Genomic DNA, 19592 nt, shown 5'->3' on the forward strand with positions numbered 1-19592 from the left:
CTCCGACTGCCCCAAAAAGCTCGGGTATAGATAGACCAATGGTTTGCTTCTGGATAACCACGGGTTATACTTGCCACGATTCGCCGCTTATAAATGGTCAATTGAGCGGTTGCCCGCCCGCCACCAGCGCCTCAGTCCTGCATCACATGTAACAGCATAGTCCGAGCCGTTTCTGGCTCTCGGAACTGCACAACCACATTTACAAGGTATCGTAAGCAAACGCCCATGTTGCTGCCTGGACCAGACCCAAGGTCCAAGGAAGGGAGCGGTTGTTAGTCGAGCCGCAGGTTTGAACTCCACATGGCGGTTGGTGACGGAATACTGGTTTGGAAATGCTCTCTAGAAGAAATTGAGCTGACATCAGCTTATTTATCATTACACAGACAAGACAGAGTGTGAACCGCAGGGATGTGATGCGGGAGGCACGGCTGGATGGCTTCGCACCGCCTTGGCGCCTTTCCCCTCCCGCGGTTTGGTCTTCTCCCTTTTGCCCCGGAGAACCCTGAAATCTTACTCGGATCGGCTGAGCGGAGTGGAGCGATCCATTAGCACCTGGTAGCATTGCGTACTTTATATTTATGTTTAAAAGATGAATCCTTCGTCGGTCACAGTCGGTCTTATGCTCTTTGGCACACTGAATGGCGTTTATCGGGATGAATAGATACTTTTTTTTCCGGTCTGTTTCCTTCCTCTTCTATTTCTGCAAAATCATCATGTAGGTAGTCAAATCAAACTTCATACATATAGCACAAACATAACGGGGGTAAAATGCACACTTTGTGTACCTCGCCACTTCAGACCCAATTATGTTTACATTTCCAAGATTGTCCGCAAGACGGGCATAGTATCCTGCCCGTCTGAATTGACACACCTGCGAGCCTGTGAGGCGTAGTTGCATCCACACTTCCTCGGACTTTTGACCTATCAAGTCCCCCTGCTTCCCCGCATGGGAACAATTAAGTACCGCAATGAGATCATCAATTGTAACTTCATGGTAGTTGCTGTGGCTTGCCAAGAGACTGCAGACGAGATTTTATACTTGTGAAGTCAGCTTCTATCGCTGTACAAACCCGGAATTTGTTGAGGTCTGACGACAGTGGTGAACGAGTATAAACAAAGAAATAACTGTCTAGCAGCACAAAGTTGCAGCTGCAGAGCAATCGTTACACGTACTATTGTTGACTGCAGCATTCAAGAATAATGAAAACACCTGCTTTTGCAGAATTTGTTCACGATTCAAAGTTTCCAGTAGTGAAGAATCCCCTTGCAAAGACTTTTTCTTTCGCTTGAAATAAAGATAGCATACAAAAATGTAACCGTGTTTTGGGGCTCAAGCCTTTGTGCTAGCATCAACTAGATAGGCAGGTGTGATTTAGTTTACACGTACCTCTAGCAGGGATGGTCGGCTTACACTCGCACAAAGTACCAAGGTGGAAATATAGTCAAAATAATGTTTTTTTATTGAATCACCCACTAGTCAAAAAAAACTCTTCACGGCACAGGTGTAACCGAACCGCACGTGTGTCAGGTCATACCACTTGTTGAAACCATGGAAAAGCCAGAGCACGTTGTCATGCCTGACGATATCTCGGAAAGCATAGGCGATGTTCCGATTGAGGCGACGAGGAGCAGGCAAGGAGCAGACGACAACACTAACAGAGATCAGGAACAATGCTGAGAAAGCAGCCATCGAGAAAAGTATAAATAAGAGCTTCCGGCTACACCACGAAGCCTTGGAATCTTTCCATTCCCCATCCTGCTCAACCGTCTCCCCCAGGCCTCAGGACCACGAAAGATACTCCCGCCCCCATTAAGCACTCCCCTCGCAGCTTTTACTCTCTCGCGAGAAGCAACTGTTTTTCCTTCCTTCAAGATGAAGACCTTTGCACTTTTTGCCGCCGTTCTCGCGACTGCCGTCACGGCCGTCGACATTCACCTCCAAAACTGGGGAGGCTGCGACGACGGAGGCGGTGGGTACATCTGCTTCAACTGGAACCCGGACTCGTGCTGCAGCGTCAACGCCGGCCTCTTCTTCGCGAGCATCTCGTTCCGTGCCATCCCCGGCGAGTGGAACCTGCAGTGCCGTGGACACGCCGGTCCCAACTGCGGCGCCATCCGCGAGCAGCAGGACAGCGGCGGCCGCGGCTACGTGTGCCTGGGCAACGGACCATTTGGCGGTGGTGGCTACGGGTTCAATAACAAGAAGAAGATGGTTCGTGGCGTCCCCTCGGGCCTGGCTGCTCGTGAGGCCGAGTCGACCGGCTGCGTCGCACCCAACGTCATGTACCTCGCCGACGGCACCCAGTACAACTACACCGCCATCGTCGAGGCCAAACTGCCCGTTGAGGAGCTCGTCGCGCTCAACCAGGCTGGCGCGTCGGTTGCCGATATCCCCGAGAGCTTCGCCATCTTCCAGCTTGCGGAGAAGCTTAAGCTGTAAAATGTTAGCGTGGATGAGAACCCAGGCGTATTTGGTGATGCAGGTTTCAGTAGGGAAAAAAAATGTGTATCGTTTTCCTTTAATTTCTCTTTCTTTCTTTGTGTTGCTTGGCCTTTTTGTCTGAGTCTACATTTCTTCTTTGCCGAGGGCCCCGGCCGCCCGACTTGTGGGCGTTAAACAACAATACTTTTGAAAGCTATAGTGCTCACACTAGGTGGATTATGATCACTTGAGACAATTCTTCAATCAATGCACTTTGTGATGTCTTTGAGTTTCAGCATGATGAGCCTTTTTCGAGAGAAATGCTATGGTCATATTAAGAAGTTCGACCTATCATTCGGTCTCTGCATTTAGATGGTTAAAGAACTACAAGTACAAGAGACCATCCAATAAACACTCATTCTTGGGAAACAGCCTTTGTTTATCCACGCTAGCCTTTGAAATAAACTGCTACCCTAGAAGTGGGGCTTTGTATCTTTGAGGGATATGCATTGTAATTGACTTTGATTTCAAGTCATCGCGTCTCAAAGGTTTTTGCGTTGAATGACCTGTCCCAACCATGCACAGCCAAAATGACCGTCAAAGTATAACTAAAGGCTTCAGTCACCAGCCACCAAGCCAATGAATGCCAAAGCTTCTACAGCAAGCAGAACAAGGACCCCACCTAATAAGCAGGCATCCATTTGCAAAACTTCTTTCTTAACAGTGCTGCTCCCAAATATCTTTTTTTGTATTCAGGCCAACCCAAAGTAACCTGTCAAGTCAAAATCACCAGTTATCTCTCATCGCCCCAACGTAAAAAAAGCATGACACTCACCGATCTCGAGGCTAAAATGCTGAAGACAGCCCAGCAGCAAATCGGGCTCCAAGCAAGGGAAGTTACTCGCCTCGAGGAGATGATGGAGCGGAAACGGTCAAATGCCGAAACTCTCTCACTCAAGACCGCCAAAGCCCTCGAGGCACTGAATGCAACCAAAGAGAATCTATCCCATATCGAGAGCATCGTCACGCGGCTTGAGAACTACGAAAGCTCGCTCAGTGCCCACCGACAGAAGGCCGAGGCCAAGACGCAACTCCTCGGACAGGGCAAGGACCCGTCCCTGGCCCGGGAAGTGACGTCCTTTGAGCACCTCGAGATCGTGACGGAGCAGCACCAGGAGGTCACTAGGGACCTCGTCCGCGCCCGCGCGCAACGCTCTCTGCTGGTGCGTGATCATCAGGCGGTCGAGGCGAATTACCGCTACGTTTTGCATGACCAGATGGTGCACTCGGAGATAATTAAGGGTTTTGAAGACAATCTGAGGGAATCTTGGAACAGGTACCGGGCTCTTTTGGTGGTTGTTGATGCTGATAATCTGGCTGGGTACGAGAGTGGACAAGACAAGATCCGGAGGGATGGTGACGCCACTGTGGTGTGTGTCGCGTCTCATATCCATGAGTTGGTCACTTCTCCTGACCCAGTCGCTCCAATGCAACATCTCTGGGTGTTGGGGTGATGAACACTCTCGTAAGTACAAACTTTCAGTTTCGCCAGACGGGAAATCTCTCAGCAGGTATTTACCAAGCAAGACAAGTCCACTCTGGCTCTAAAACCCCAGATTTTGATATCTCTAATACAGAATATCACTTTATCCACCTAGTTAACAAGTCAGCCCGATATGCAAATGGTCTTGAGATACTATTCAATCCAGGAAGCGCCAAGTGCACAGCATATGTGGTACCAAGTCTTTTGTTCATATTACACGGGTAGGCCCGCTGAAAAGTAAAGGTAAAAATCCAAAAAGATGGACAGGAGTTGTGCACCCTCCTGTAAAGAGCGACAAGAATTGTAAAAACCCAAAATGCCCATTTTACACGCTGCCTTGAATCCGCTTTCACCCCCATCAACCCTTGAAAGCCAGAGGACCGTGTCGACTCTACCCGCCACGAGCCCCAACACTTCCCCCTAAAGTCTCGTGGAAAGAATTCTTAGACTCTACACCTCTTTACCAGTCCCAGCACTGGTAGCTGGTGACCCTGTCGTTGGGGTTGTTGGCGGACTGGCCGCAGACCCAGTAGCGCTGCTGGTTCAGGTTGTCAATGCCAGGGGTGGTCAGGTCAAAGTGCCAGCAGCCGTTGTCGTCAGTGCAGCCAGCGTTGCTGTTGATGAGGTATCAAAGGTCAGTCAGGAGAACAACCGAGTTGAAAAAAGAAACTATTTCTTAGTGAGTTGGTATCACTTACAAGTAGAAGCGGCAGTAAGCACCGGCATCGGGGCCGACAGAGCTGACCAGGTCATTCAGGTCACCAGCGAGGGGGACTGTATTGTTTTGTGAAAGAGAGCTGTTAGTCCGACCCGTGTCCACCATTTTCAACTACATCAAAGATCAAAGAACAACATACCACAGACGCCAGCAGGAGCGTTGATGTGAACGCAGTGGCCGCCCCAGTTGGCGTCGGTGCACAAGTATACACCGTGATCGGCACGCTTCTCGAGGCTGCGTACGTCGAGCTGGGTCGAGTTACTCGATGTCGCGGACACCTTGACCGAGTCGGGGATCTCGCTTGGGCTGATCTCTTTGTACGAGACGCCGGCGGGGATGCGGGCCTTGAGCTCGGCGGGGATGGCCGCGACGGTGGTGCTGAGGGCGGCAACGCCAAGGAGGATGGTGCTGAGAAACTGCATGTTGTCTAAACTTGGAAGGAGTTGTCTTTGGACAAAAGAGTTGTTGAACAAAAGGTTGTGCAAAGTCTTCTTGTTGCTTTCTCTGCTGTGCCTCTGAAGATGAGCCTGAGGAGCTTTCGACAATGGGTTGAAAATGGAGGCTTTTCATGCTCATTTTATACTTCAAAGTTGAAGCATTGGCCCATAGCCATCAATGTGTTGTAGATGCTCATCATACTGTTGGTAATTCAATCATGTCTACCTAGTCCAGACCAGTCCAGCCCTTCAACTGTGCCGCCATAGCGCAGCAAGTTTGATTGGCATAGTATGATTTTTGCCGGCGCTAAACAGGGCCATTACTAAGTCCCAAAAGCCTCGAACCCCACAAACAACATATGCTGCAGTCGGGGCTGTGTTCAAAAAAAACAGACCTCCACTTGGCTGCTGCAAAGGCGTTGATCTGACTAACCACTTGGCATATTATTGGCACGTAGCTTGTTTGAACGGAGAGTTTTGATTGGAGGAGGGGGCCTATTGGCTGTCCGCGAGGAAGTGCGGGAACGGCTTGAGGGTAGTATTCCGGATCACTGGTTTGCCTATTTAGGCAATCCAAGCTGACAACAACAAATTTTTCAAGCCCGAAAGCATGGTGTTTGTGCTGTCGGGTTGGGCTAGGCTAGGCTGCCAAATTCAACAGTATGACACCGCTTTTTCTGCGGCTTAGTAGCAGCAGTTTGGATCAGGAGGATACTTTGAGGTCTACTAGATAGATCGTTGGTCCTTGGCCCCTGATTATTGCTGACCTGCATACTGTGATTCCGGATCAGGTTGTTAGTCTTTGCTTGGGGGTTGGTCTTTACCAAAGCCTTAGTCTTCGCAAGAGGGTTCAACTTCGCAGCAAAACGGTTAGGCTTGGCCCCTGACATGAGTGAGCCCATGTTCCCCAAGCGCCACTCCGCGGAAGCCCTGATACCCTTTCGATGCCTTCCTTTCACGGAGGCGAATCCAGATCTCACTGCCGCACGGGACCTGCCAACTACGTGGTCTGGTCTCTGGGTATGATGTGGCAGTTTCGGTGTGCGTCCTCCGACTCGAGCGTTTGGGACTTGGAGCCGATCTGCTCGTTCCCCTTGAGGTAGTGCTCGAGCTCAACTGAAATCCTGCCGGTACCATCGCCGGTCAGGTCTCTGCGCTGGTTGGGCCGCAGTACCGGTGTTGAGCCGCAGCCAAGCTGACGATCCAGGAACTTTGATTGGCTGCGCTGAGGTGGAGGCTGGCTTGTTGTTGGCAGTCTTTGAGACCTACCTGTCTAGATTACTCCTCACAGCTGGCCGTTTCTCGTCCTCTTTTTCTTCTCCAATCACACCTGTCAATCAGTACGGACTCGATCATGAAAACTTCTGGATGAAACGTTTGCTGCAAGATTGTGGCCGTCTGTTGTGACAAGCTGGATGGCCAGGTAAGTAAGCCCTTCGAGGTAAAAGCATCCTGAGATATATTTACATGCACCCCGTACATTGAACCTGAATAACTGGCAAACAATTCGGTATAGACGCTGTACAGGCACAGCCTCACTGCCAAAGCCAACGCAGGCCTACGTCCGCCGTACAAAGTTTTATTATTCGTGCTGTCCTAAACGTCAATTCGGATGCCGGTGCATTCAACAGTGTCCAGTCTCTGAAAGAGAATGAGTACTTCGGCAAGGCCATGGATGATTTACCGTTTACTTACTATAAAGAAAAGTCCGGATTCAACAGCGACGGCGATAACCTTTTGACCAGTCATGTTCTGTGGAGTTTAGAATCCAAATACATCAATCAGCCAAGTTGCACGTGGGGGAGGCAAGCAACCCTCATGTTCTCCGCGCACATCTGGACCTGGCCTCTTTTCCGCCGTTTGTAGGCCAGATACGGCCCGAAGCGGACCCCATCAACCGCCGGGGCAGGCCAGTCTTAACGCCGCTGTTCATCACTGCCAAAAAGCCTACGCTCGAAACGATTAACAAAATCCTCACCGCGGCCGAGAGGGAGCAGGGGCAGCGGACGGACCAAGACATCGACCGCCACGCCATGGTGAGCAATCTCGATCCCAGCAGCGATTTTTCGACCCAAGGCCCGGGAGTTCCACCGCTGCAAGCCCTCCCTAAACTGCCCAGGGAGCTCATGGATGCCTCCTCAGAAGCCTGGGTAGCATCTGCCCGCAGCCACTTCCCACGCCAAAAAAGGGGCTGATCGAAAAGATGGCGCTTATCGAGACATTGGCGAAAGGGTGAGAAGATCGTGGGTATGCTAGCCTGTCGAGGACATGACCTGCTCCTACCGTATAGTTCGTAGTATTCCACCTTTACTATGTTTAGTATTAAAGATTCGAAGGGCAGGCCTTCTTCCAGCAACTGCCAACTTCAACGGGGAGCTTGAAGGGGATATTTGAGTTGACGATGTCCTAAGCAGAGGTGTCATGTAACCTGTGCATTACCTTTTGGACATTCATCCAGCTCGGCTAGCTTCAAAACGTGGTGTTATCCTATCCTTTATAATGGCTTTGTACAGGGGTTGAAAGGTTGTTTCCCAGAATTATTGTTGCCTAAAATCTTGATTGCTTCATAACGAGCCACCAACATTGATGCTTGATGATGTCATGGTTGTAAAACACTCATACTGAACACAGCAAGCATTCAGTGTTTGATAGCTGGATATTGATGAGTGATTTGATTCAAGTTACCCGAGTGAGCTTGTCTATGAATCTCCTCGCTCGTGGAATGGTCCAGGCAGACTTGACAGCAATTTCTTCATTCTGTATGTAAATCTAAATATGTCATATATATATTTTGAAGTAATAAACTGGTCAAAGCTGTTTACTCGTCTTTACATTAAAACATTGCTGTCAACATGGGAACATCCCAAGGTAATATTTACGAACTATTTGCTGCATATTATCCAGCAACTTCAGCACCCATCCTACCACGTTTCTGACCAATTACTCCACCAACCCCATCATCTCCAGACCTTGCTCGCTTGCGTCCATCAAGCTCAGCCCCATCCACCACTTCCCCAGCCGCCGCCACACCATCCACTCCACTACTCCCAATCTCCACCTCAGCTGACCGCCGCCGAAACGTAAAGTGGTTCATGGGACAGGGCGAACAGGCCAACGTGCACCATGCCCTCTCCTCACCCACCTTCAGCGGCCGGTCCGCGTAGTTGACCGCCTCGCAGACTGTATACCCGGCGCTGAACCCGGAATGGTACGCCTCTGGCAGCGTGACCACGATCTCCCCTGCCCTCTGCACGACGGGCACAACCCTCACACCGGCCCTCCTCAGCGCAGCATGTCCGTCAAGCGTGGCGTTGTGCCGCATAAACTGCTCGTGGTGCGGTATCGCAGCCGTCGCGGTCATTGGTGCGGAACGAAACACCTCCTCCGCCGCCAGCCTGTCCGGCCCGGGTATGCAAAACCAGACCTTGACTCCCTGAAACAGGTGGTTCAGCGAGAGCAGCCCGACGTCCTCGACGTGCCACGTGAACGGCGCCAGGGCCGTGCCCTCGTACTTGTACGGGTAGCACAGCCCCGGGATGGGCGCATACTCGTCCAGTCGGTTGCCGGCCAGGGGCCAGATGACGGAGCGCTCGGGGACGCCGGCCCTCTGGCGGTCCTGCGGCGTCTCGAGCGGCACGTCGACAATGTACCGCATCGTGCCGGCTGCGAGGCGGCTCGTCGGCGTGCGCAGCTGGTTCCACATATCGAGCAGCCGGGAAGGGGTGGCGGTGACGAGGGCGTGGTCTGCATCGGGCTGCGGGGCGGGACGGGCCCACGCCGCCGCGTGCCCGGTCGGGGTCTCGGCCCTCCGACCCGTCTTGGCGTTCCTGCGCCCGTCGTGCAGCCGCACGAAGCCAGTGGCCTTGAGCCCTTGGCGGCGGTAGGACCGGTAGCGCTCGTTGGCGGTCTTGTGGTTGTAGGAAGAGCTGTTGGGGAGTTGGTGCGGTGGCGAGTCCGCAAGGTCGGCGGGGATGGTGATTTTGAAAACACCAGCGGCTTCGGCGCCGAGTAGAAGTGCGGCCTCGATGAAACGTTTTGGAAATATTGAATCTTGGATCTGGATGCTTGTTGGGTGAAGGACCAGTACGTTGGTAGAGTGATCATCAAACCCCTGGAATTCCCAGCTGTGCTTGATGTCTTGCATGTTATCAGGCAAGACTGGTGCCTGCTGGCTTTGCGGGCTTTGATTTTGAGTCTCCATTTTGGGTGCGAAAGGCTCGATATATGTATTATGGTAGTACTGAATAAGAGGGTTGAAATTGTTGAACGAGACGCTAGTGTTGAGAAAGACTGTTTGACTGAGGCAGAAGAAGCGAAGGTGGTTGTAAGATTCCCAGGATGCAGAAAATCAGGCATCTTTCCTTTTGCCCGAGATTTGCTTGATCTCTATCGTGTTCATTCTTATATCGGCTTCATGTTGTCTCGTTGTACCGCCGGAAGCAGAATAGACAAAGACAAAGCGATGTTGCAGCGCTGTGTGTCTAAGTTTGTGGGGCGAGACTCTTCCCGCATCAAGGACAAATGCATAAAGAAAATCAAAAGCCACGAGCCACTTGAGGACTTTGAACAGTATGATTCCCGGAAAACAAAGAAAATTCTCCGTGAAAACACGATGCTCCTAACTGCATCCGGCTGTAACGCAATTGGTGAATTTTCTCGGTCTTTTGTTTGAGATCCACAAAGTGTCAACAAGAAGCCGTTGACCAACGTGTCAAATGAAGTGAGAAGTGGAGAAGGCGACTACTCACACTTTGCAAAGACAATAGAATAGGGTGACCGAGTGAGTGCGCAATAATAGGTTGAAAGGAGCATACAGGATCGATGGTAGAAGCTAACAACTCAGCCAGCGAGAGCTGCAGAAAAAGTTGATTACTTGGCCAGATTAAGGCGCACATTGACACATGTATTTCTGCCAATCATAGGTCGGCCCTAGAAGCAAAGCTAGACTTCTAGATGCAGCACCAGACAGAACCCGAACAAGCTTAATTCTCGACGATCGCAATGGTTGTCCATCCTCCTGCAGTAGCCGCCCAAGCCACCCAAGCTGCCATTGTACAATTTTGGTACTGAAAATATGCTTCGGCGCGATTTGCCATCAGTAACACGCTAATTTCCAGCAGCTTCAATCGACGTCGGATGTTACTCACAGTTGGGAACAGGCATACACGAGAGACAAAACAATGGCAACAAATCCAACTTGGTATTATGTATACACAACCATCCCCAAATAATTAATTATATCATCATAGATCTATGTACTAATGTTGATCAAATGCAAGTGACGCCGAGCAATGCAATAAGCCCTGACAAGAATCGTACCCTCAATAAAGAGATTCATTTCCAAAAAAAAAAAAACGTCGTCTCTAATTATTTTCCAATCCCGAGGAGCAAAATTACCTAGCTACCCTATGCGAGGAACGCAGCGACACCAGCCATGACGACGGCGCCAAAAGCGGCGGCACCGGTCTTCGAGGCACCGGCAGTTACGGGAGTGGTGCTCGTGCTGGTAGGCACGGGAGCACTGCTGGACTGCAAAGGCCGGGTGCCGTTGGTGCCGGTCGCGCCGGTGGGGTATACGCTGCCGCTGGAGCTCCTCGTGGGCAGGTACTTTTGGCTCAGGTTCCACTGCTCGACAACAAAGTCCTTGGCGACCTGGGTGTACTTGTTGAAGTAGGTGCCGTGGACAGTGGTGTCGATACCACCAGGGGCGGAGGGGTCGCAGTAGCGGTCGGCGACGTCACACCACGACCGGAGGCGAGGGGAGTAGGGCTCGCAGGCGTCGTTCTTGAGACGCGGGAAGAGACCATCGCGGTCAGTGACGGTGCCGTAGTTGAACGTCTGGTTGGCAGCACGGGTTGGGTCGCCAAAGAGGATCATGGCGATGACTGTAGGGGGTTGCAAGTTGAGTTAGCATTGGACGAAGAATGATTGGGATGGAAAAGGGAGAACTGTTCGCCATAGTTGTCCGAAATTGGAGGTTCTTGGTAGTTTTGCGGATATCAAAATTTCAGGGGTAAAACCTACTGTTCTTGTCATAGATATCATCAAGATCCGCCGACTTAACGGGCATGAGTTCACTGCTGGCGCCACAGATGAGATCGGCGACGGCCTGAGCACCCTGAGAGTAGCCGAGCAGGGCGATCTTGCTGTCGGGACACAGCTTGACGTAGTCCTTGACGAGCTTGCCAAGGTTGGCGGTGCCGTTCATGACGCTCTCTGCGTAGTCGTCAAACGAAGCCGGGTAGTCCACGGCAGTGATGGCGCTGCCGGGGATAGCAGCGGTCACGTTGCCGGCGACGGTCCGGATCTTGCCCATGCCAGGAGCCTCGGTCGAGCCGCGGGCGACAAAGATCTGCACACCCGAGGCGCACGACGTCGGGGCCGTGATGGGCGCATCTGGGGTCACGGTCTGTGCAGCGACGGCAGCGACCAAAAGGCCAGCGACGGGGAGTGCAGAAACCATTATTGCGTTGAGAGAAGAGTGTTGTTGAGGGAACGTAAAATGGTTTTTTTTTTTTTTTTTTTTTTTTTTTGTTTGATGCGCGTGACGCGTGACTTGTCGGGTGGGCAGAACGAACGATTGAGGGATCCGGCTGAGTGCAGAAAGACTGAGAATTAAGTCAATTGCCTGGCATGGCGTCCAACGTTTTTAAAGGGCTGGGCGCCAGCGCTGTAATTTTTGAGACATTGACGTTATCCATTATTGGAGAAAGCAATTTCGACTATTAGGAGTTTCCTATTGAGGGAGGTATTTTGCCAAGATTTCAAGGATTGATTGACTTCGACGGGGCGGCTTGCTTAATTGGGACCAGGCGCCGCCAGGCGGTGCTCAATCCATGTAGGTGAATAGGGAGGGAGGACCGCGTGGTCTACCGTACAGTAGTTCCGAGTGCCAAGAACTGGACCTAGAACGGGCCGGTAGCGACGGTGGACATGGGTTGCAGTAGGCGTGTATCATCCAGTGCAACAGGGACAAAAGTGAAATTAATTGATTGCATACACACGTAGTAGGCACTTGATATAGCCTTCGTGCGTATACAAATCCCGTATGCATTGGTCAATAAATCCACCTGATTCTGCTTGAAGGTGGAAGCGAAGCAAATACTACTGCAATAGTTCTCGTCCTACCACAAAACAAATTGTTATGGTTCAAATCGTCCAAAGACTGCCTCCCGTCACCTGAGATCGGATCCGGCAACCGGAATATTACCGGTCGTGGCAACAGTGGGTACTGTATGTAGGCTGTACGACTCTGTATGTGGTAGCTACCAATAGTACTAGTAGTAGCGATTGTAAGTGGGGGGCGGGCTAGAAAGCCCGGATGCAGGGGCTCGAGGGGTTTCCCCATACCTACTACGAGAAGCTATTCTGCACCTTTCTCTTTTTGTACGATGTGCATTAAACAACGGTTGCCAATTTCTGGAAGCGACATAACCACAAATGCATGCATTCACAATATCCATCTTGTCACATGAGTTGAGCGAAGGCTGAGCTCTGATAAACCAAGCTATTGATTCCAGGCACAAATTATCCTTTAAAAATGAGACGACCAGGTAATTGTATTCATCTTTAGTAATCTTAACAACATCCGTCTACAGCAAAATATCTCATGTCTTTACATACCTTACATATCTGTGCCGAGAATTTCGAACAAGCATTGGAAGGCAGGTCGTCTTATTTTCCGTTAGCTCCGACTTGTAAATTAGTGACGTGCTCTGGATCTTGGTAAGCTAAAAACCCCTGTCTGCATTCGGATGAAAGACAACCTAACCAACGTTTAGCGCCTCTCGGACCCTCGGTTCCTTTCGAGTGGGATCCAAAGGTCAAAGATTGGATGCCGATTGTAGGTACCTACGTTGAACGGATGGCGTATGTCAATCAATGGTCGGGACGTTTCTTTAGCGCCAGCTAAACAGAATCAATCCAACCAAAGTCCATTCGGGTCCCCCCCCCCCCCCCCCCCCCTGCATTTTTCACGGAACCAACATCAGGTGCGTGTCTTGTCGATAGTTTTGGTTTATCATTCACCTTACTGTAGTCGCGCCAACACCGTCCCTTCCTTCTTCCCCTTATCCGCCAATACTCGTAGTGGTTCAATGGTAGGTCGGTGCGGTACCCACCTAATAGCACCTGACCTCCACTGCGAAGTACGTAAGGTAAGATACGAAGTTCGTAGGTAAAGAAGGTAGCTTGGTAGGTGGTACCTTACCTTAGGTATATATATTAGCTGCCTGAGGCACCATTTCTAAGCGCTCCAAACCCCGCCTTGAACAGTCCGTGGTAAAAGTCAAAGCTGTCAGCCCCGCATCAATCGGTCACCCGTTACTGTCATAGGTAGTACTTCTCGATTGCTCGAGGTGGGCTAAGACCGCAGAAAAGCCCACCTGAAATGCGCCCGGCCAGCCATCCCCTCATTTACCATGGTCAAAACAATCCGGCAATGTGACAAGTCTCTTTTCCCTCTTGGTGCTTCTCACTTACTGCATACCAAATTGAGCCATTTTTTTAGATATCGCCGAAAATGAGAATGTCTGAACGCGGTCGATGTTGGCGATCTATCTCTGCGAAGACCAAACAGCCTGGCCGCTTTCGTCTTCAGAATCCAATTATGGAAAGCTTTTCGGAACTGCCGTGAACCCACATCAGACCACCAAACGAGGTCCGGGCTGTCAACCAAAATGTTGGTTCTGGTCGATTCGGTTGACGGGTATCTCGGCACATTGAAGCTGACTCTCTTGTCCTTTTTTTCTTTTTTTTTTTCTTTTCTTTTGCTTCTCGGACGCAAAGCCTCACGAGTGCCGGTTTCTTGGATCCAGATCTACCAGGTATAATGCCAAGACGCCACGTGGTTAACCGCTTTTCTTTTGTGGCTGTTGAAATTGAATCAAGGAACATTTCAAGAAACATTTTACTACCCAGTAATTACAGGCATTACCCTTTGGAGCTAATCAACTTTGTTCTTTACATAGAGACGGGCCTCCCATATCCCAAAAATAACAAACATATGACACGGTCTCGATCTCTTTCATGGTTGCAACAGTAACTCAAACAGGTGATCCTTGATTATCTACCTGATTCAACGAGGTAGGATACATCTCCACAAAGGCTCGTCGGATGATCAGGAATCGGAGAACCCTCAAAGGACACAACCACAAGGCGACCGAAAATTGCGGCTCTTCGTGAAATCTTGAGTGGTTGCAGATAGTGTTTTCTCCGAAAACATCTGCCGATAGTGCGAACCAGATTTAATGGTATCGAGGTAAGCCTTTTGTCAGCAGCTACAGCGCGTTTGACAATCTCGCATTATAGTTTGCCCAGTCGATAAAACCGCATTCCATCCTTAATGGCCCCCACAACAAAGCACAGGTACCGATTTTCTGTTTTGCTGGTCGCAAAACAGCAGCAACATTCATATCGCATAGCACCATTTTTTTCTGGGGACTCTTGGACTTGATCCGAGTGTTTACTATATATTGTATCAATCGATTTGCTAGTCGCATCCTTTACGAACAGGGGCAGAACACTCATCGCAGAGCCCCATCTATATTTGACAAAATATAGCCCGACGGCGAGTCAGATTCCCTTTTGGTTTTAGGCAAAATCCCGGCTATCGTACTGGGTCTTTTCATGCTTGTCAAGTTGTCAGTCAGCCTACCCCTATCGAGCGCCCCCTTGTCCTGCTAATCCACCAGCTCAACGGCTCCTCAGCTGATCTTGTAACTACTACAGAGCAAATTGTTTACTACTGTAACAGTATAGCAATTCGGGAGATTTTCAACACTATACTACGTTCTGACACAAGAACAGTGCAGTGGTATTTCTATCTTATCTTTTTTTTTTTTTTACTCTTCTTCTTTTCTGGTTGTGTTTGGACTTTTCCCTACTGTTTCTTGGAGCGAGCGGCGGGTCACTTACATGGGGCCCCAGGAACCATAGTCCAGCAACCACTGGCACCGATATCATCCCTATCAGGTACGCATACAGTGCATACACAACCATAGAGTTTTGCTATCACTGTCTTGACCTGTAGACCGATATCTCCCTGTTAGTTTCACCGTTCATCCTGGGTCCTATCGAGGTTGACCTAGACTAGTTGGTCTAAAAGTATCCACAGGGAGTCATCGTTTGCCACGTGGGGTAGACAATTCCGGTGCTCTGCTTCGTTCTGTGGCATCTCAACAAAGCTAGCACATGTCTGCTCCAGACCGGTCAAGGTAAAAAAGCCGCTCCAGATTCCTCATGGCGACAATTATTCCCGAGTGGCCATGCCCCATCGGCATCTATGATAGCAAGCTACCTGTTTGTAGTCTAACCAACTGGGTAAGAGAGGGTCGTGGGTCGGTACCACTCAAATTAATGCTTGGCCAAGCGACTTCGCCAAGGTAGAGTAGCGTGGTAACAACATCTCGACTCGCGCTCAGGCGCTCAGCCCTTGTCTCCGCAATGCTCACCCAAGCAATACTCGCAGTCCTGCGTGAGGTTCTGCGGCTGACGGGGAGCGGACTCGGCCACCGGGCCTAGTACGTACTATGTATGGACCTTGACATGACCGGGGGCCACGATGTAACTCAGTCTTTTTCGGTTGCACATAGCCATGCAAAAACCACGTTGTAACTCGGTTTTTTTTTTCGGTGGCACATAGCCAAGCAAAACCACGTTGTTCCGGTAAACACACGCCACTTTACCAATGCCGACCGACCGAACCGTATCGTCAAAAGCAAGACTTTCCCCGGACTTGAGTTGAGCGAGACACTTCCAACGTCAGCCCTTTTCTGACCCGGTCATGGCATTGCTGGATAGGATTCTCCTCAGATAGACGAGCCCTAATCGACTCAGCAGCCCATGGAGATAGTAGAGGGAAGCAACACAGGACCGCTGCTGGTCAGTGTGACCTGCACGCTGCTGGTCCTGTGTACTATTTCTGTGGCCGCCCGTTGCTACAATCAGATCGTCCTGCTGAAGCGATTTCAGATTGAGGACTGGCTCGCCGTTGTGACATGGGTATGTTGTCATGGTCTTTTTTTTCTTTCTTTTACTATTTTGTCAATTTGCTTCTGGGCTATATTTTTGACTGACAAAAACAACAAAACTGCCGCTCCAGTTTGTCTTTGCAATCTTTACCGCAATTTGCTGCGTTGGAGTTCACTATGGCCTTGGCAGGCCCGTCGCCGATGTTTCTCGGCCGAATCGTATCAAGGCCATGTTCTTGAAGTACCTGGGCATGACAACTTACGTGGCCGCGTCAGGACTCATTAAGTTCGTGGTCGGACTTTACCTCGTCAAGCTCTTCTCGGCCTCACGCCAGAAGTGGCAAACCCGATTCATATGGACGTTGCTCGTCGTTGTCGGCCTTGTCAACACGGCCTATTTCTTTATCAGCATCTTTCAGTGCAATCCCGTGGAGAGATTTTGGATGCAGAACGACCCGGACTGGCCCAAGCAAGGTCGCTGCCTCAAAACATGGGCTGCGCTGTCGTCTACGTACACGGTCAACATTGTCAACATCATTGCCGACGCCGCACTCGCCTTGTTACCGATATCCTTGGTCTGGAATTCCAAGATGGACAAGAGGACAAAGTGGTCCGTCGTCGCCATTCTTTCGGTCGGATCAGCGGCCTCGATATGCACCGTCGTCCGCGTCCCCTATGTGTATCAGCTGCTTGCCAACAAGGAGTACCTCGCCAACTTCATCGAGCTGGGTGTCTGGAGTGCCGTCGAGATCGGACTGGCCATTATTGCGTCTTCTGCCGCCACCCTCCGCCCCTTGTTCAGGAAATTGAAGCTTCTGCAGACTACGGTGGTTCGCAGTCGTAACAAGTCTGGTCACTCGCGCTCTCGCAGCCTGCCAATGTTCTCCAGGGATAGGAAGAACAGCACGGGCAATGCGCTGAGCGGGCAGGACGCACAAACCCCCAAGTCCACCGGTAGCAAGGGGCTCAGCTCTTTCGGGGGCAGTACGTACGGCACCGACACCAAGATCTCTTTCAGCCAGGCTCTGGGTAATAAGAAGTCTTACGCGACGCTCCAGGGCGACACCCTAAACGACCCCTCGGATGACATTGCCAGCGGCGACAACCTAAAACTCAACAGACGGTCCAGCCCCATCCATGTACGCACTACTATTTCAGTCGACATTGAGAAGGGCGAGGGTAGCGAAGGAACCTTCGTCTCGCCAGCAGTTCACCCTAGATACCATTCACCTTTGCAATCTTCTGCCAACGAACACAGGCGGACAGATAGCGAAGAGCGGTCTATGTGGGGAAAGAGGGAGCAGCAGGCACATCAATTCCATATTCCACAGACCCACCAGCGGAGCAGGACCCGGGGCCACGAACTGGCAGATCTCGAAGAGGTCAGTATCGACGGCAGCCGCCCTCGCGAGAGGATCGTTTCCCCCAGGACTCCGCGTTCGCCATTCCCCATGGTTTCTCCCACTTCAACAATACGGTCGCCAACGTCGCCGCTGATTGGCAACATGCCTTCACCATATACTCCATCCTTTGCGCCGCCATCGAGCATGGCCAACAACCACAGTATTTCACCATATAGTCCATCATTTTCATTTTCGCCTTCTCCCTTGTCACCCACAGTGGATACTCAAGGGGAGCTGCAGCAACCGCAGCCAACACACCAGCCTACATTAAAACCGCAAGGTAGCCTACTTCCTGTGCCTCTCGCACGTGAGGGCGAGAGGAGACTGAGCAGTCCAATGTAGATATGCTCAATCGTTCATTTTTCTATCTTATTTTCGTTTTATACCATTTCCTATTGACCGACGCCTTCATGTCAATTTACTATGTATAATTCCACCACATTCACGAAAAAGTCTCTGTTTACTTTTTTTTTTTTTGTCATGTACAAGAATTTCGCTGATGTACGATTGGAATTGATCAAATCTACGTATGGTGTTTTAGAATGCACCATAACAAGGAGAGGGGGAAATATGTGGCGTTTCTTGTCGACGGAGGACAATGATGGATATTCTACGTATAAATTCTTTTTTTTTTTTTTGTCTATCTCGGTCGCAGCCAATTTTTTTCAGTCCTGACCAGCATTGACAAATGTGAGATTTTACAGAGTGCATGAGACCACTAACTGACTGACTGGTGAACTCACCATGAATCCCCAGAAGGTGAGTAAGTAAATCGTGGTAGTCCTACGAAACCGACTCAGTCAAAATCGCCGAAATCCACTGCATCTCGATCATCGTATCGACGACGCTCTGGCCTCATTTGGAACCAATGTAGTAAAACAGATGAGGTGGATAAAACAAATTTATCAGTGTTGATTCACCGTCTGGTACGAGTGGGCATGTAGGGATTTGTTCACCTCAACTTACATTGGAGGTCAAGACGGTATTTCCCGGTATTCATTAATTTGGCATGGGGTTGTTTGCATACCATGTCAAATTTTTGCGACTAATGCACGCTCACGGGGAGGCATCCTTTGGTGTGCAATACTACTTTGTGCAACGGTAGGGAAGGCTCCTCGATGTCACTCTGATTTATCTGCTACAAGGTATAAAATAAATAAATAAAAAATATCTCAGAGGGGTCCAAGACTATTTTTTGTGGAGGATTCAAAAGAGAAAAAAAGATGATCTCCACAGGGTCCAGAGGTTGTAGTCTGGTTCACCGGTTCGCTAGAAGACCGAAAGCAGAAAGTGCCCCGGCGATGAGTGGATAAATAAAGTAAGCTATCCCCCGGAATTGGCCATTTTATTCTTTAGTTATTGCCTCGGATTCTTATTACCCTGAGACCAGCTGGAGATCCACGGGCGATCCTTTTTTTTTGCGCTATGAAAATAAAGGTCGAGGCCCGAACCCACTGTCCGGGATATTGGGTTATCGTATCTAATCGGACATTTATTTTATTTTATTTTTCTTTACTTTACTCTTGTCTCATGTCAATGTGACAATGTCTGAGTCCAGTAACTAAACAACGCACTAGTATTTAAGACTACTACCCAAATAGTATGCAGTACGGCTTTATGATAAAGTTGAAAAAAAAGAGGGCCCCCACGCCGAGAATGATATCCACCTTCCTTCACCCTAGACGTATGTAAAGTAGTACTCGTACTCCGTAGTAGACATTTGTGCGGAGTCCGAGTGAGGTGATGTTTGTTCCGAAGTAACTAGCTTGAGTCGACAACCCTGCCCCCAGAGAGGGTTCCATTTTGTACATTCTTTTCATTTCGACTCCCCCCCTCCCATGCTTACGACGGGTACATCCTGCAAGGAACGAGAAATAACAAAAAGCCAAGCCTCGGTATAATCCACTCTGGATGCAAGGTCAAGTTTAGTTTTGCTGCATTTGGTTTCCTTCCCAACGAAACCCAAGGAAAAAACTTACGAAAGTACGAGAGTAAACAACCTGTCAAAGGTTGCACGGATGTAAATGAATGCCACCACCCCTTTTTTTTTTGTGTGTTTGTGCACAATGATCTGTATTCCTATACCAGCTAATCATAAT

General features: G+C 50.1%; 8 protein-coding genes across 8 annotated transcripts; 3 read left to right on the forward strand and 5 right to left on the reverse strand.

Moving 5' to 3' along the window:
* Positions 1-1873: 1873 nt before the first annotated feature.
* On the forward strand, positions 1874-2440 carry PgNI_12446 (uncharacterized protein; the record flags this gene model as incomplete). The annotated part of the gene is made up of 1 exon (XM_031132395.1): positions 1874-2440. One exon carries the CDS (start codon positions 1874-1876, stop codon positions 2438-2440), a length of 567 nt encoding a protein of 188 aa, XP_030976075.1.
* An 806-nt stretch (positions 2441-3246) lies between these two features.
* On the forward strand, positions 3247-3936 carry PgNI_12447 (uncharacterized protein; the record flags this gene model as incomplete). The annotated part of the gene is made up of 1 exon (XM_031132396.1): positions 3247-3936. The coding sequence occupies one exon, from the start codon at positions 3247-3249 to the stop codon at positions 3934-3936; it is 690 nt and encodes a 229-aa protein (XP_030976076.1).
* Positions 3424-3918, reverse strand: PgNI_12448 (uncharacterized protein; the record flags this gene model as incomplete). The annotated part of the gene is made up of 1 exon (XM_031132397.1): positions 3424-3918. The coding sequence occupies one exon, from the start codon at positions 3916-3918 to the stop codon at positions 3424-3426; it is 495 nt and encodes a 164-aa protein (XP_030976077.1).
* A 214-nt stretch (positions 3937-4150) lies between the features above and the next one.
* Positions 4151-5276, reverse strand: PgNI_12449 (uncharacterized protein). Its single transcript, XM_031132398.1, has 3 exons — positions 4823-5276; positions 4664-4739; positions 4151-4579 (listed from the first exon to the last, which is right to left on the reverse strand). The coding sequence occupies exons 1-3, from the start codon at positions 5103-5105 to the stop codon at positions 4426-4428; spliced, it is 513 nt and encodes a 170-aa protein (XP_030976078.1). The 5' UTR covers positions 5106-5276; the 3' UTR covers positions 4151-4425.
* An 844-nt stretch (positions 5277-6120) lies between these two features.
* Positions 6121-6869, reverse strand: PgNI_12450 (uncharacterized protein; the record flags this gene model as incomplete). Its single annotated transcript, XM_031132399.1, has 2 exons — positions 6121-6357; positions 6816-6869. 2 exons carry the CDS (start codon positions 6867-6869, stop codon positions 6121-6123), a joined length of 291 nt encoding a protein of 96 aa, XP_030976047.1.
* Positions 6870-8016: 1147 nt separating this feature from the next.
* PgNI_12452 (uncharacterized protein) lies at positions 8017-9321 on the reverse strand (the record flags this gene model as incomplete). The annotated part of the gene is made up of 1 exon (XM_031132400.1): positions 8017-9321. The coding sequence occupies one exon, from the start codon at positions 9319-9321 to the stop codon at positions 8017-8019; it is 1305 nt and encodes a 434-aa protein (XP_030976046.1).
* Positions 9322-10324: 1003 nt separating this feature from the next.
* Positions 10325-11667, reverse strand: PgNI_12453 (uncharacterized protein). The gene is made up of 2 exons (XM_031132401.1): positions 11145-11667; positions 10325-11005 (listed from the first exon to the last, which is right to left on the reverse strand). Exons 1-2 carry the CDS (start codon positions 11581-11583, stop codon positions 10527-10529), a joined length of 918 nt encoding a protein of 305 aa, XP_030976132.1. The 5' UTR covers positions 11584-11667; the 3' UTR covers positions 10325-10526.
* A 4292-nt stretch (positions 11668-15959) lies between these two features.
* Positions 15960-17835, forward strand: PgNI_12454 (uncharacterized protein; the record flags this gene model as incomplete). The annotated part of the gene is made up of 2 exons (XM_031132402.1): positions 15960-16121; positions 16222-17835. Coding segments are annotated over 2 exons (1776 nt in total), but the record flags the coding sequence as incomplete, so codon positions are not given.
* Positions 17836-19592: the final 1757 nt, after the last annotated feature.

The sequence above is a fragment of the Pyricularia grisea genome (assembly GCF_004355905.1).
Source record: "Pyricularia grisea strain NI907 chromosome Unknown Pyricularia_grisea_NI907_Scaffold_12, whole genome shotgun sequence".
In the NCBI taxonomy this organism is placed as follows: domain Eukaryota; kingdom Fungi; phylum Ascomycota; class Sordariomycetes; order Magnaporthales; family Pyriculariaceae; genus Pyricularia; species Pyricularia grisea.

Coding starts and splice junctions, on each gene's coding strand:
- PgNI_12453 (XM_031132401.1), bottom strand. CDS start 11,583: ATGGTTTCTGCACTCCCCGTCGCTGGCCTTTTGGTCGCTGCCGTCGCT. Junction 11,006..11,144: donor TGATATCTATGACAAGAACA/GTAGGTTTTACC, acceptor AACCCCCTACAG/TCATCGCCATGATCCTCTTT.
- PgNI_12449 (XM_031132398.1), bottom strand. CDS start 5,105: ATGCAGTTTCTCAGCACCATCCTCCTTGGCGTTGCCGCCCTCAGCACC. Junction 4,740..4,822: donor CGCTCCTGCTGGCGTCTGTG/GTATGTTGTTCT, acceptor AAAACAATACAG/TCCCCCTCGCTGGTGACCTG. Junction 4,580..4,663: donor GCTTACTGCCGCTTCTACTT/GTAAGTGATACC, acceptor CCTCATCAACAG/CAACGCTGGCTGCACTGACG.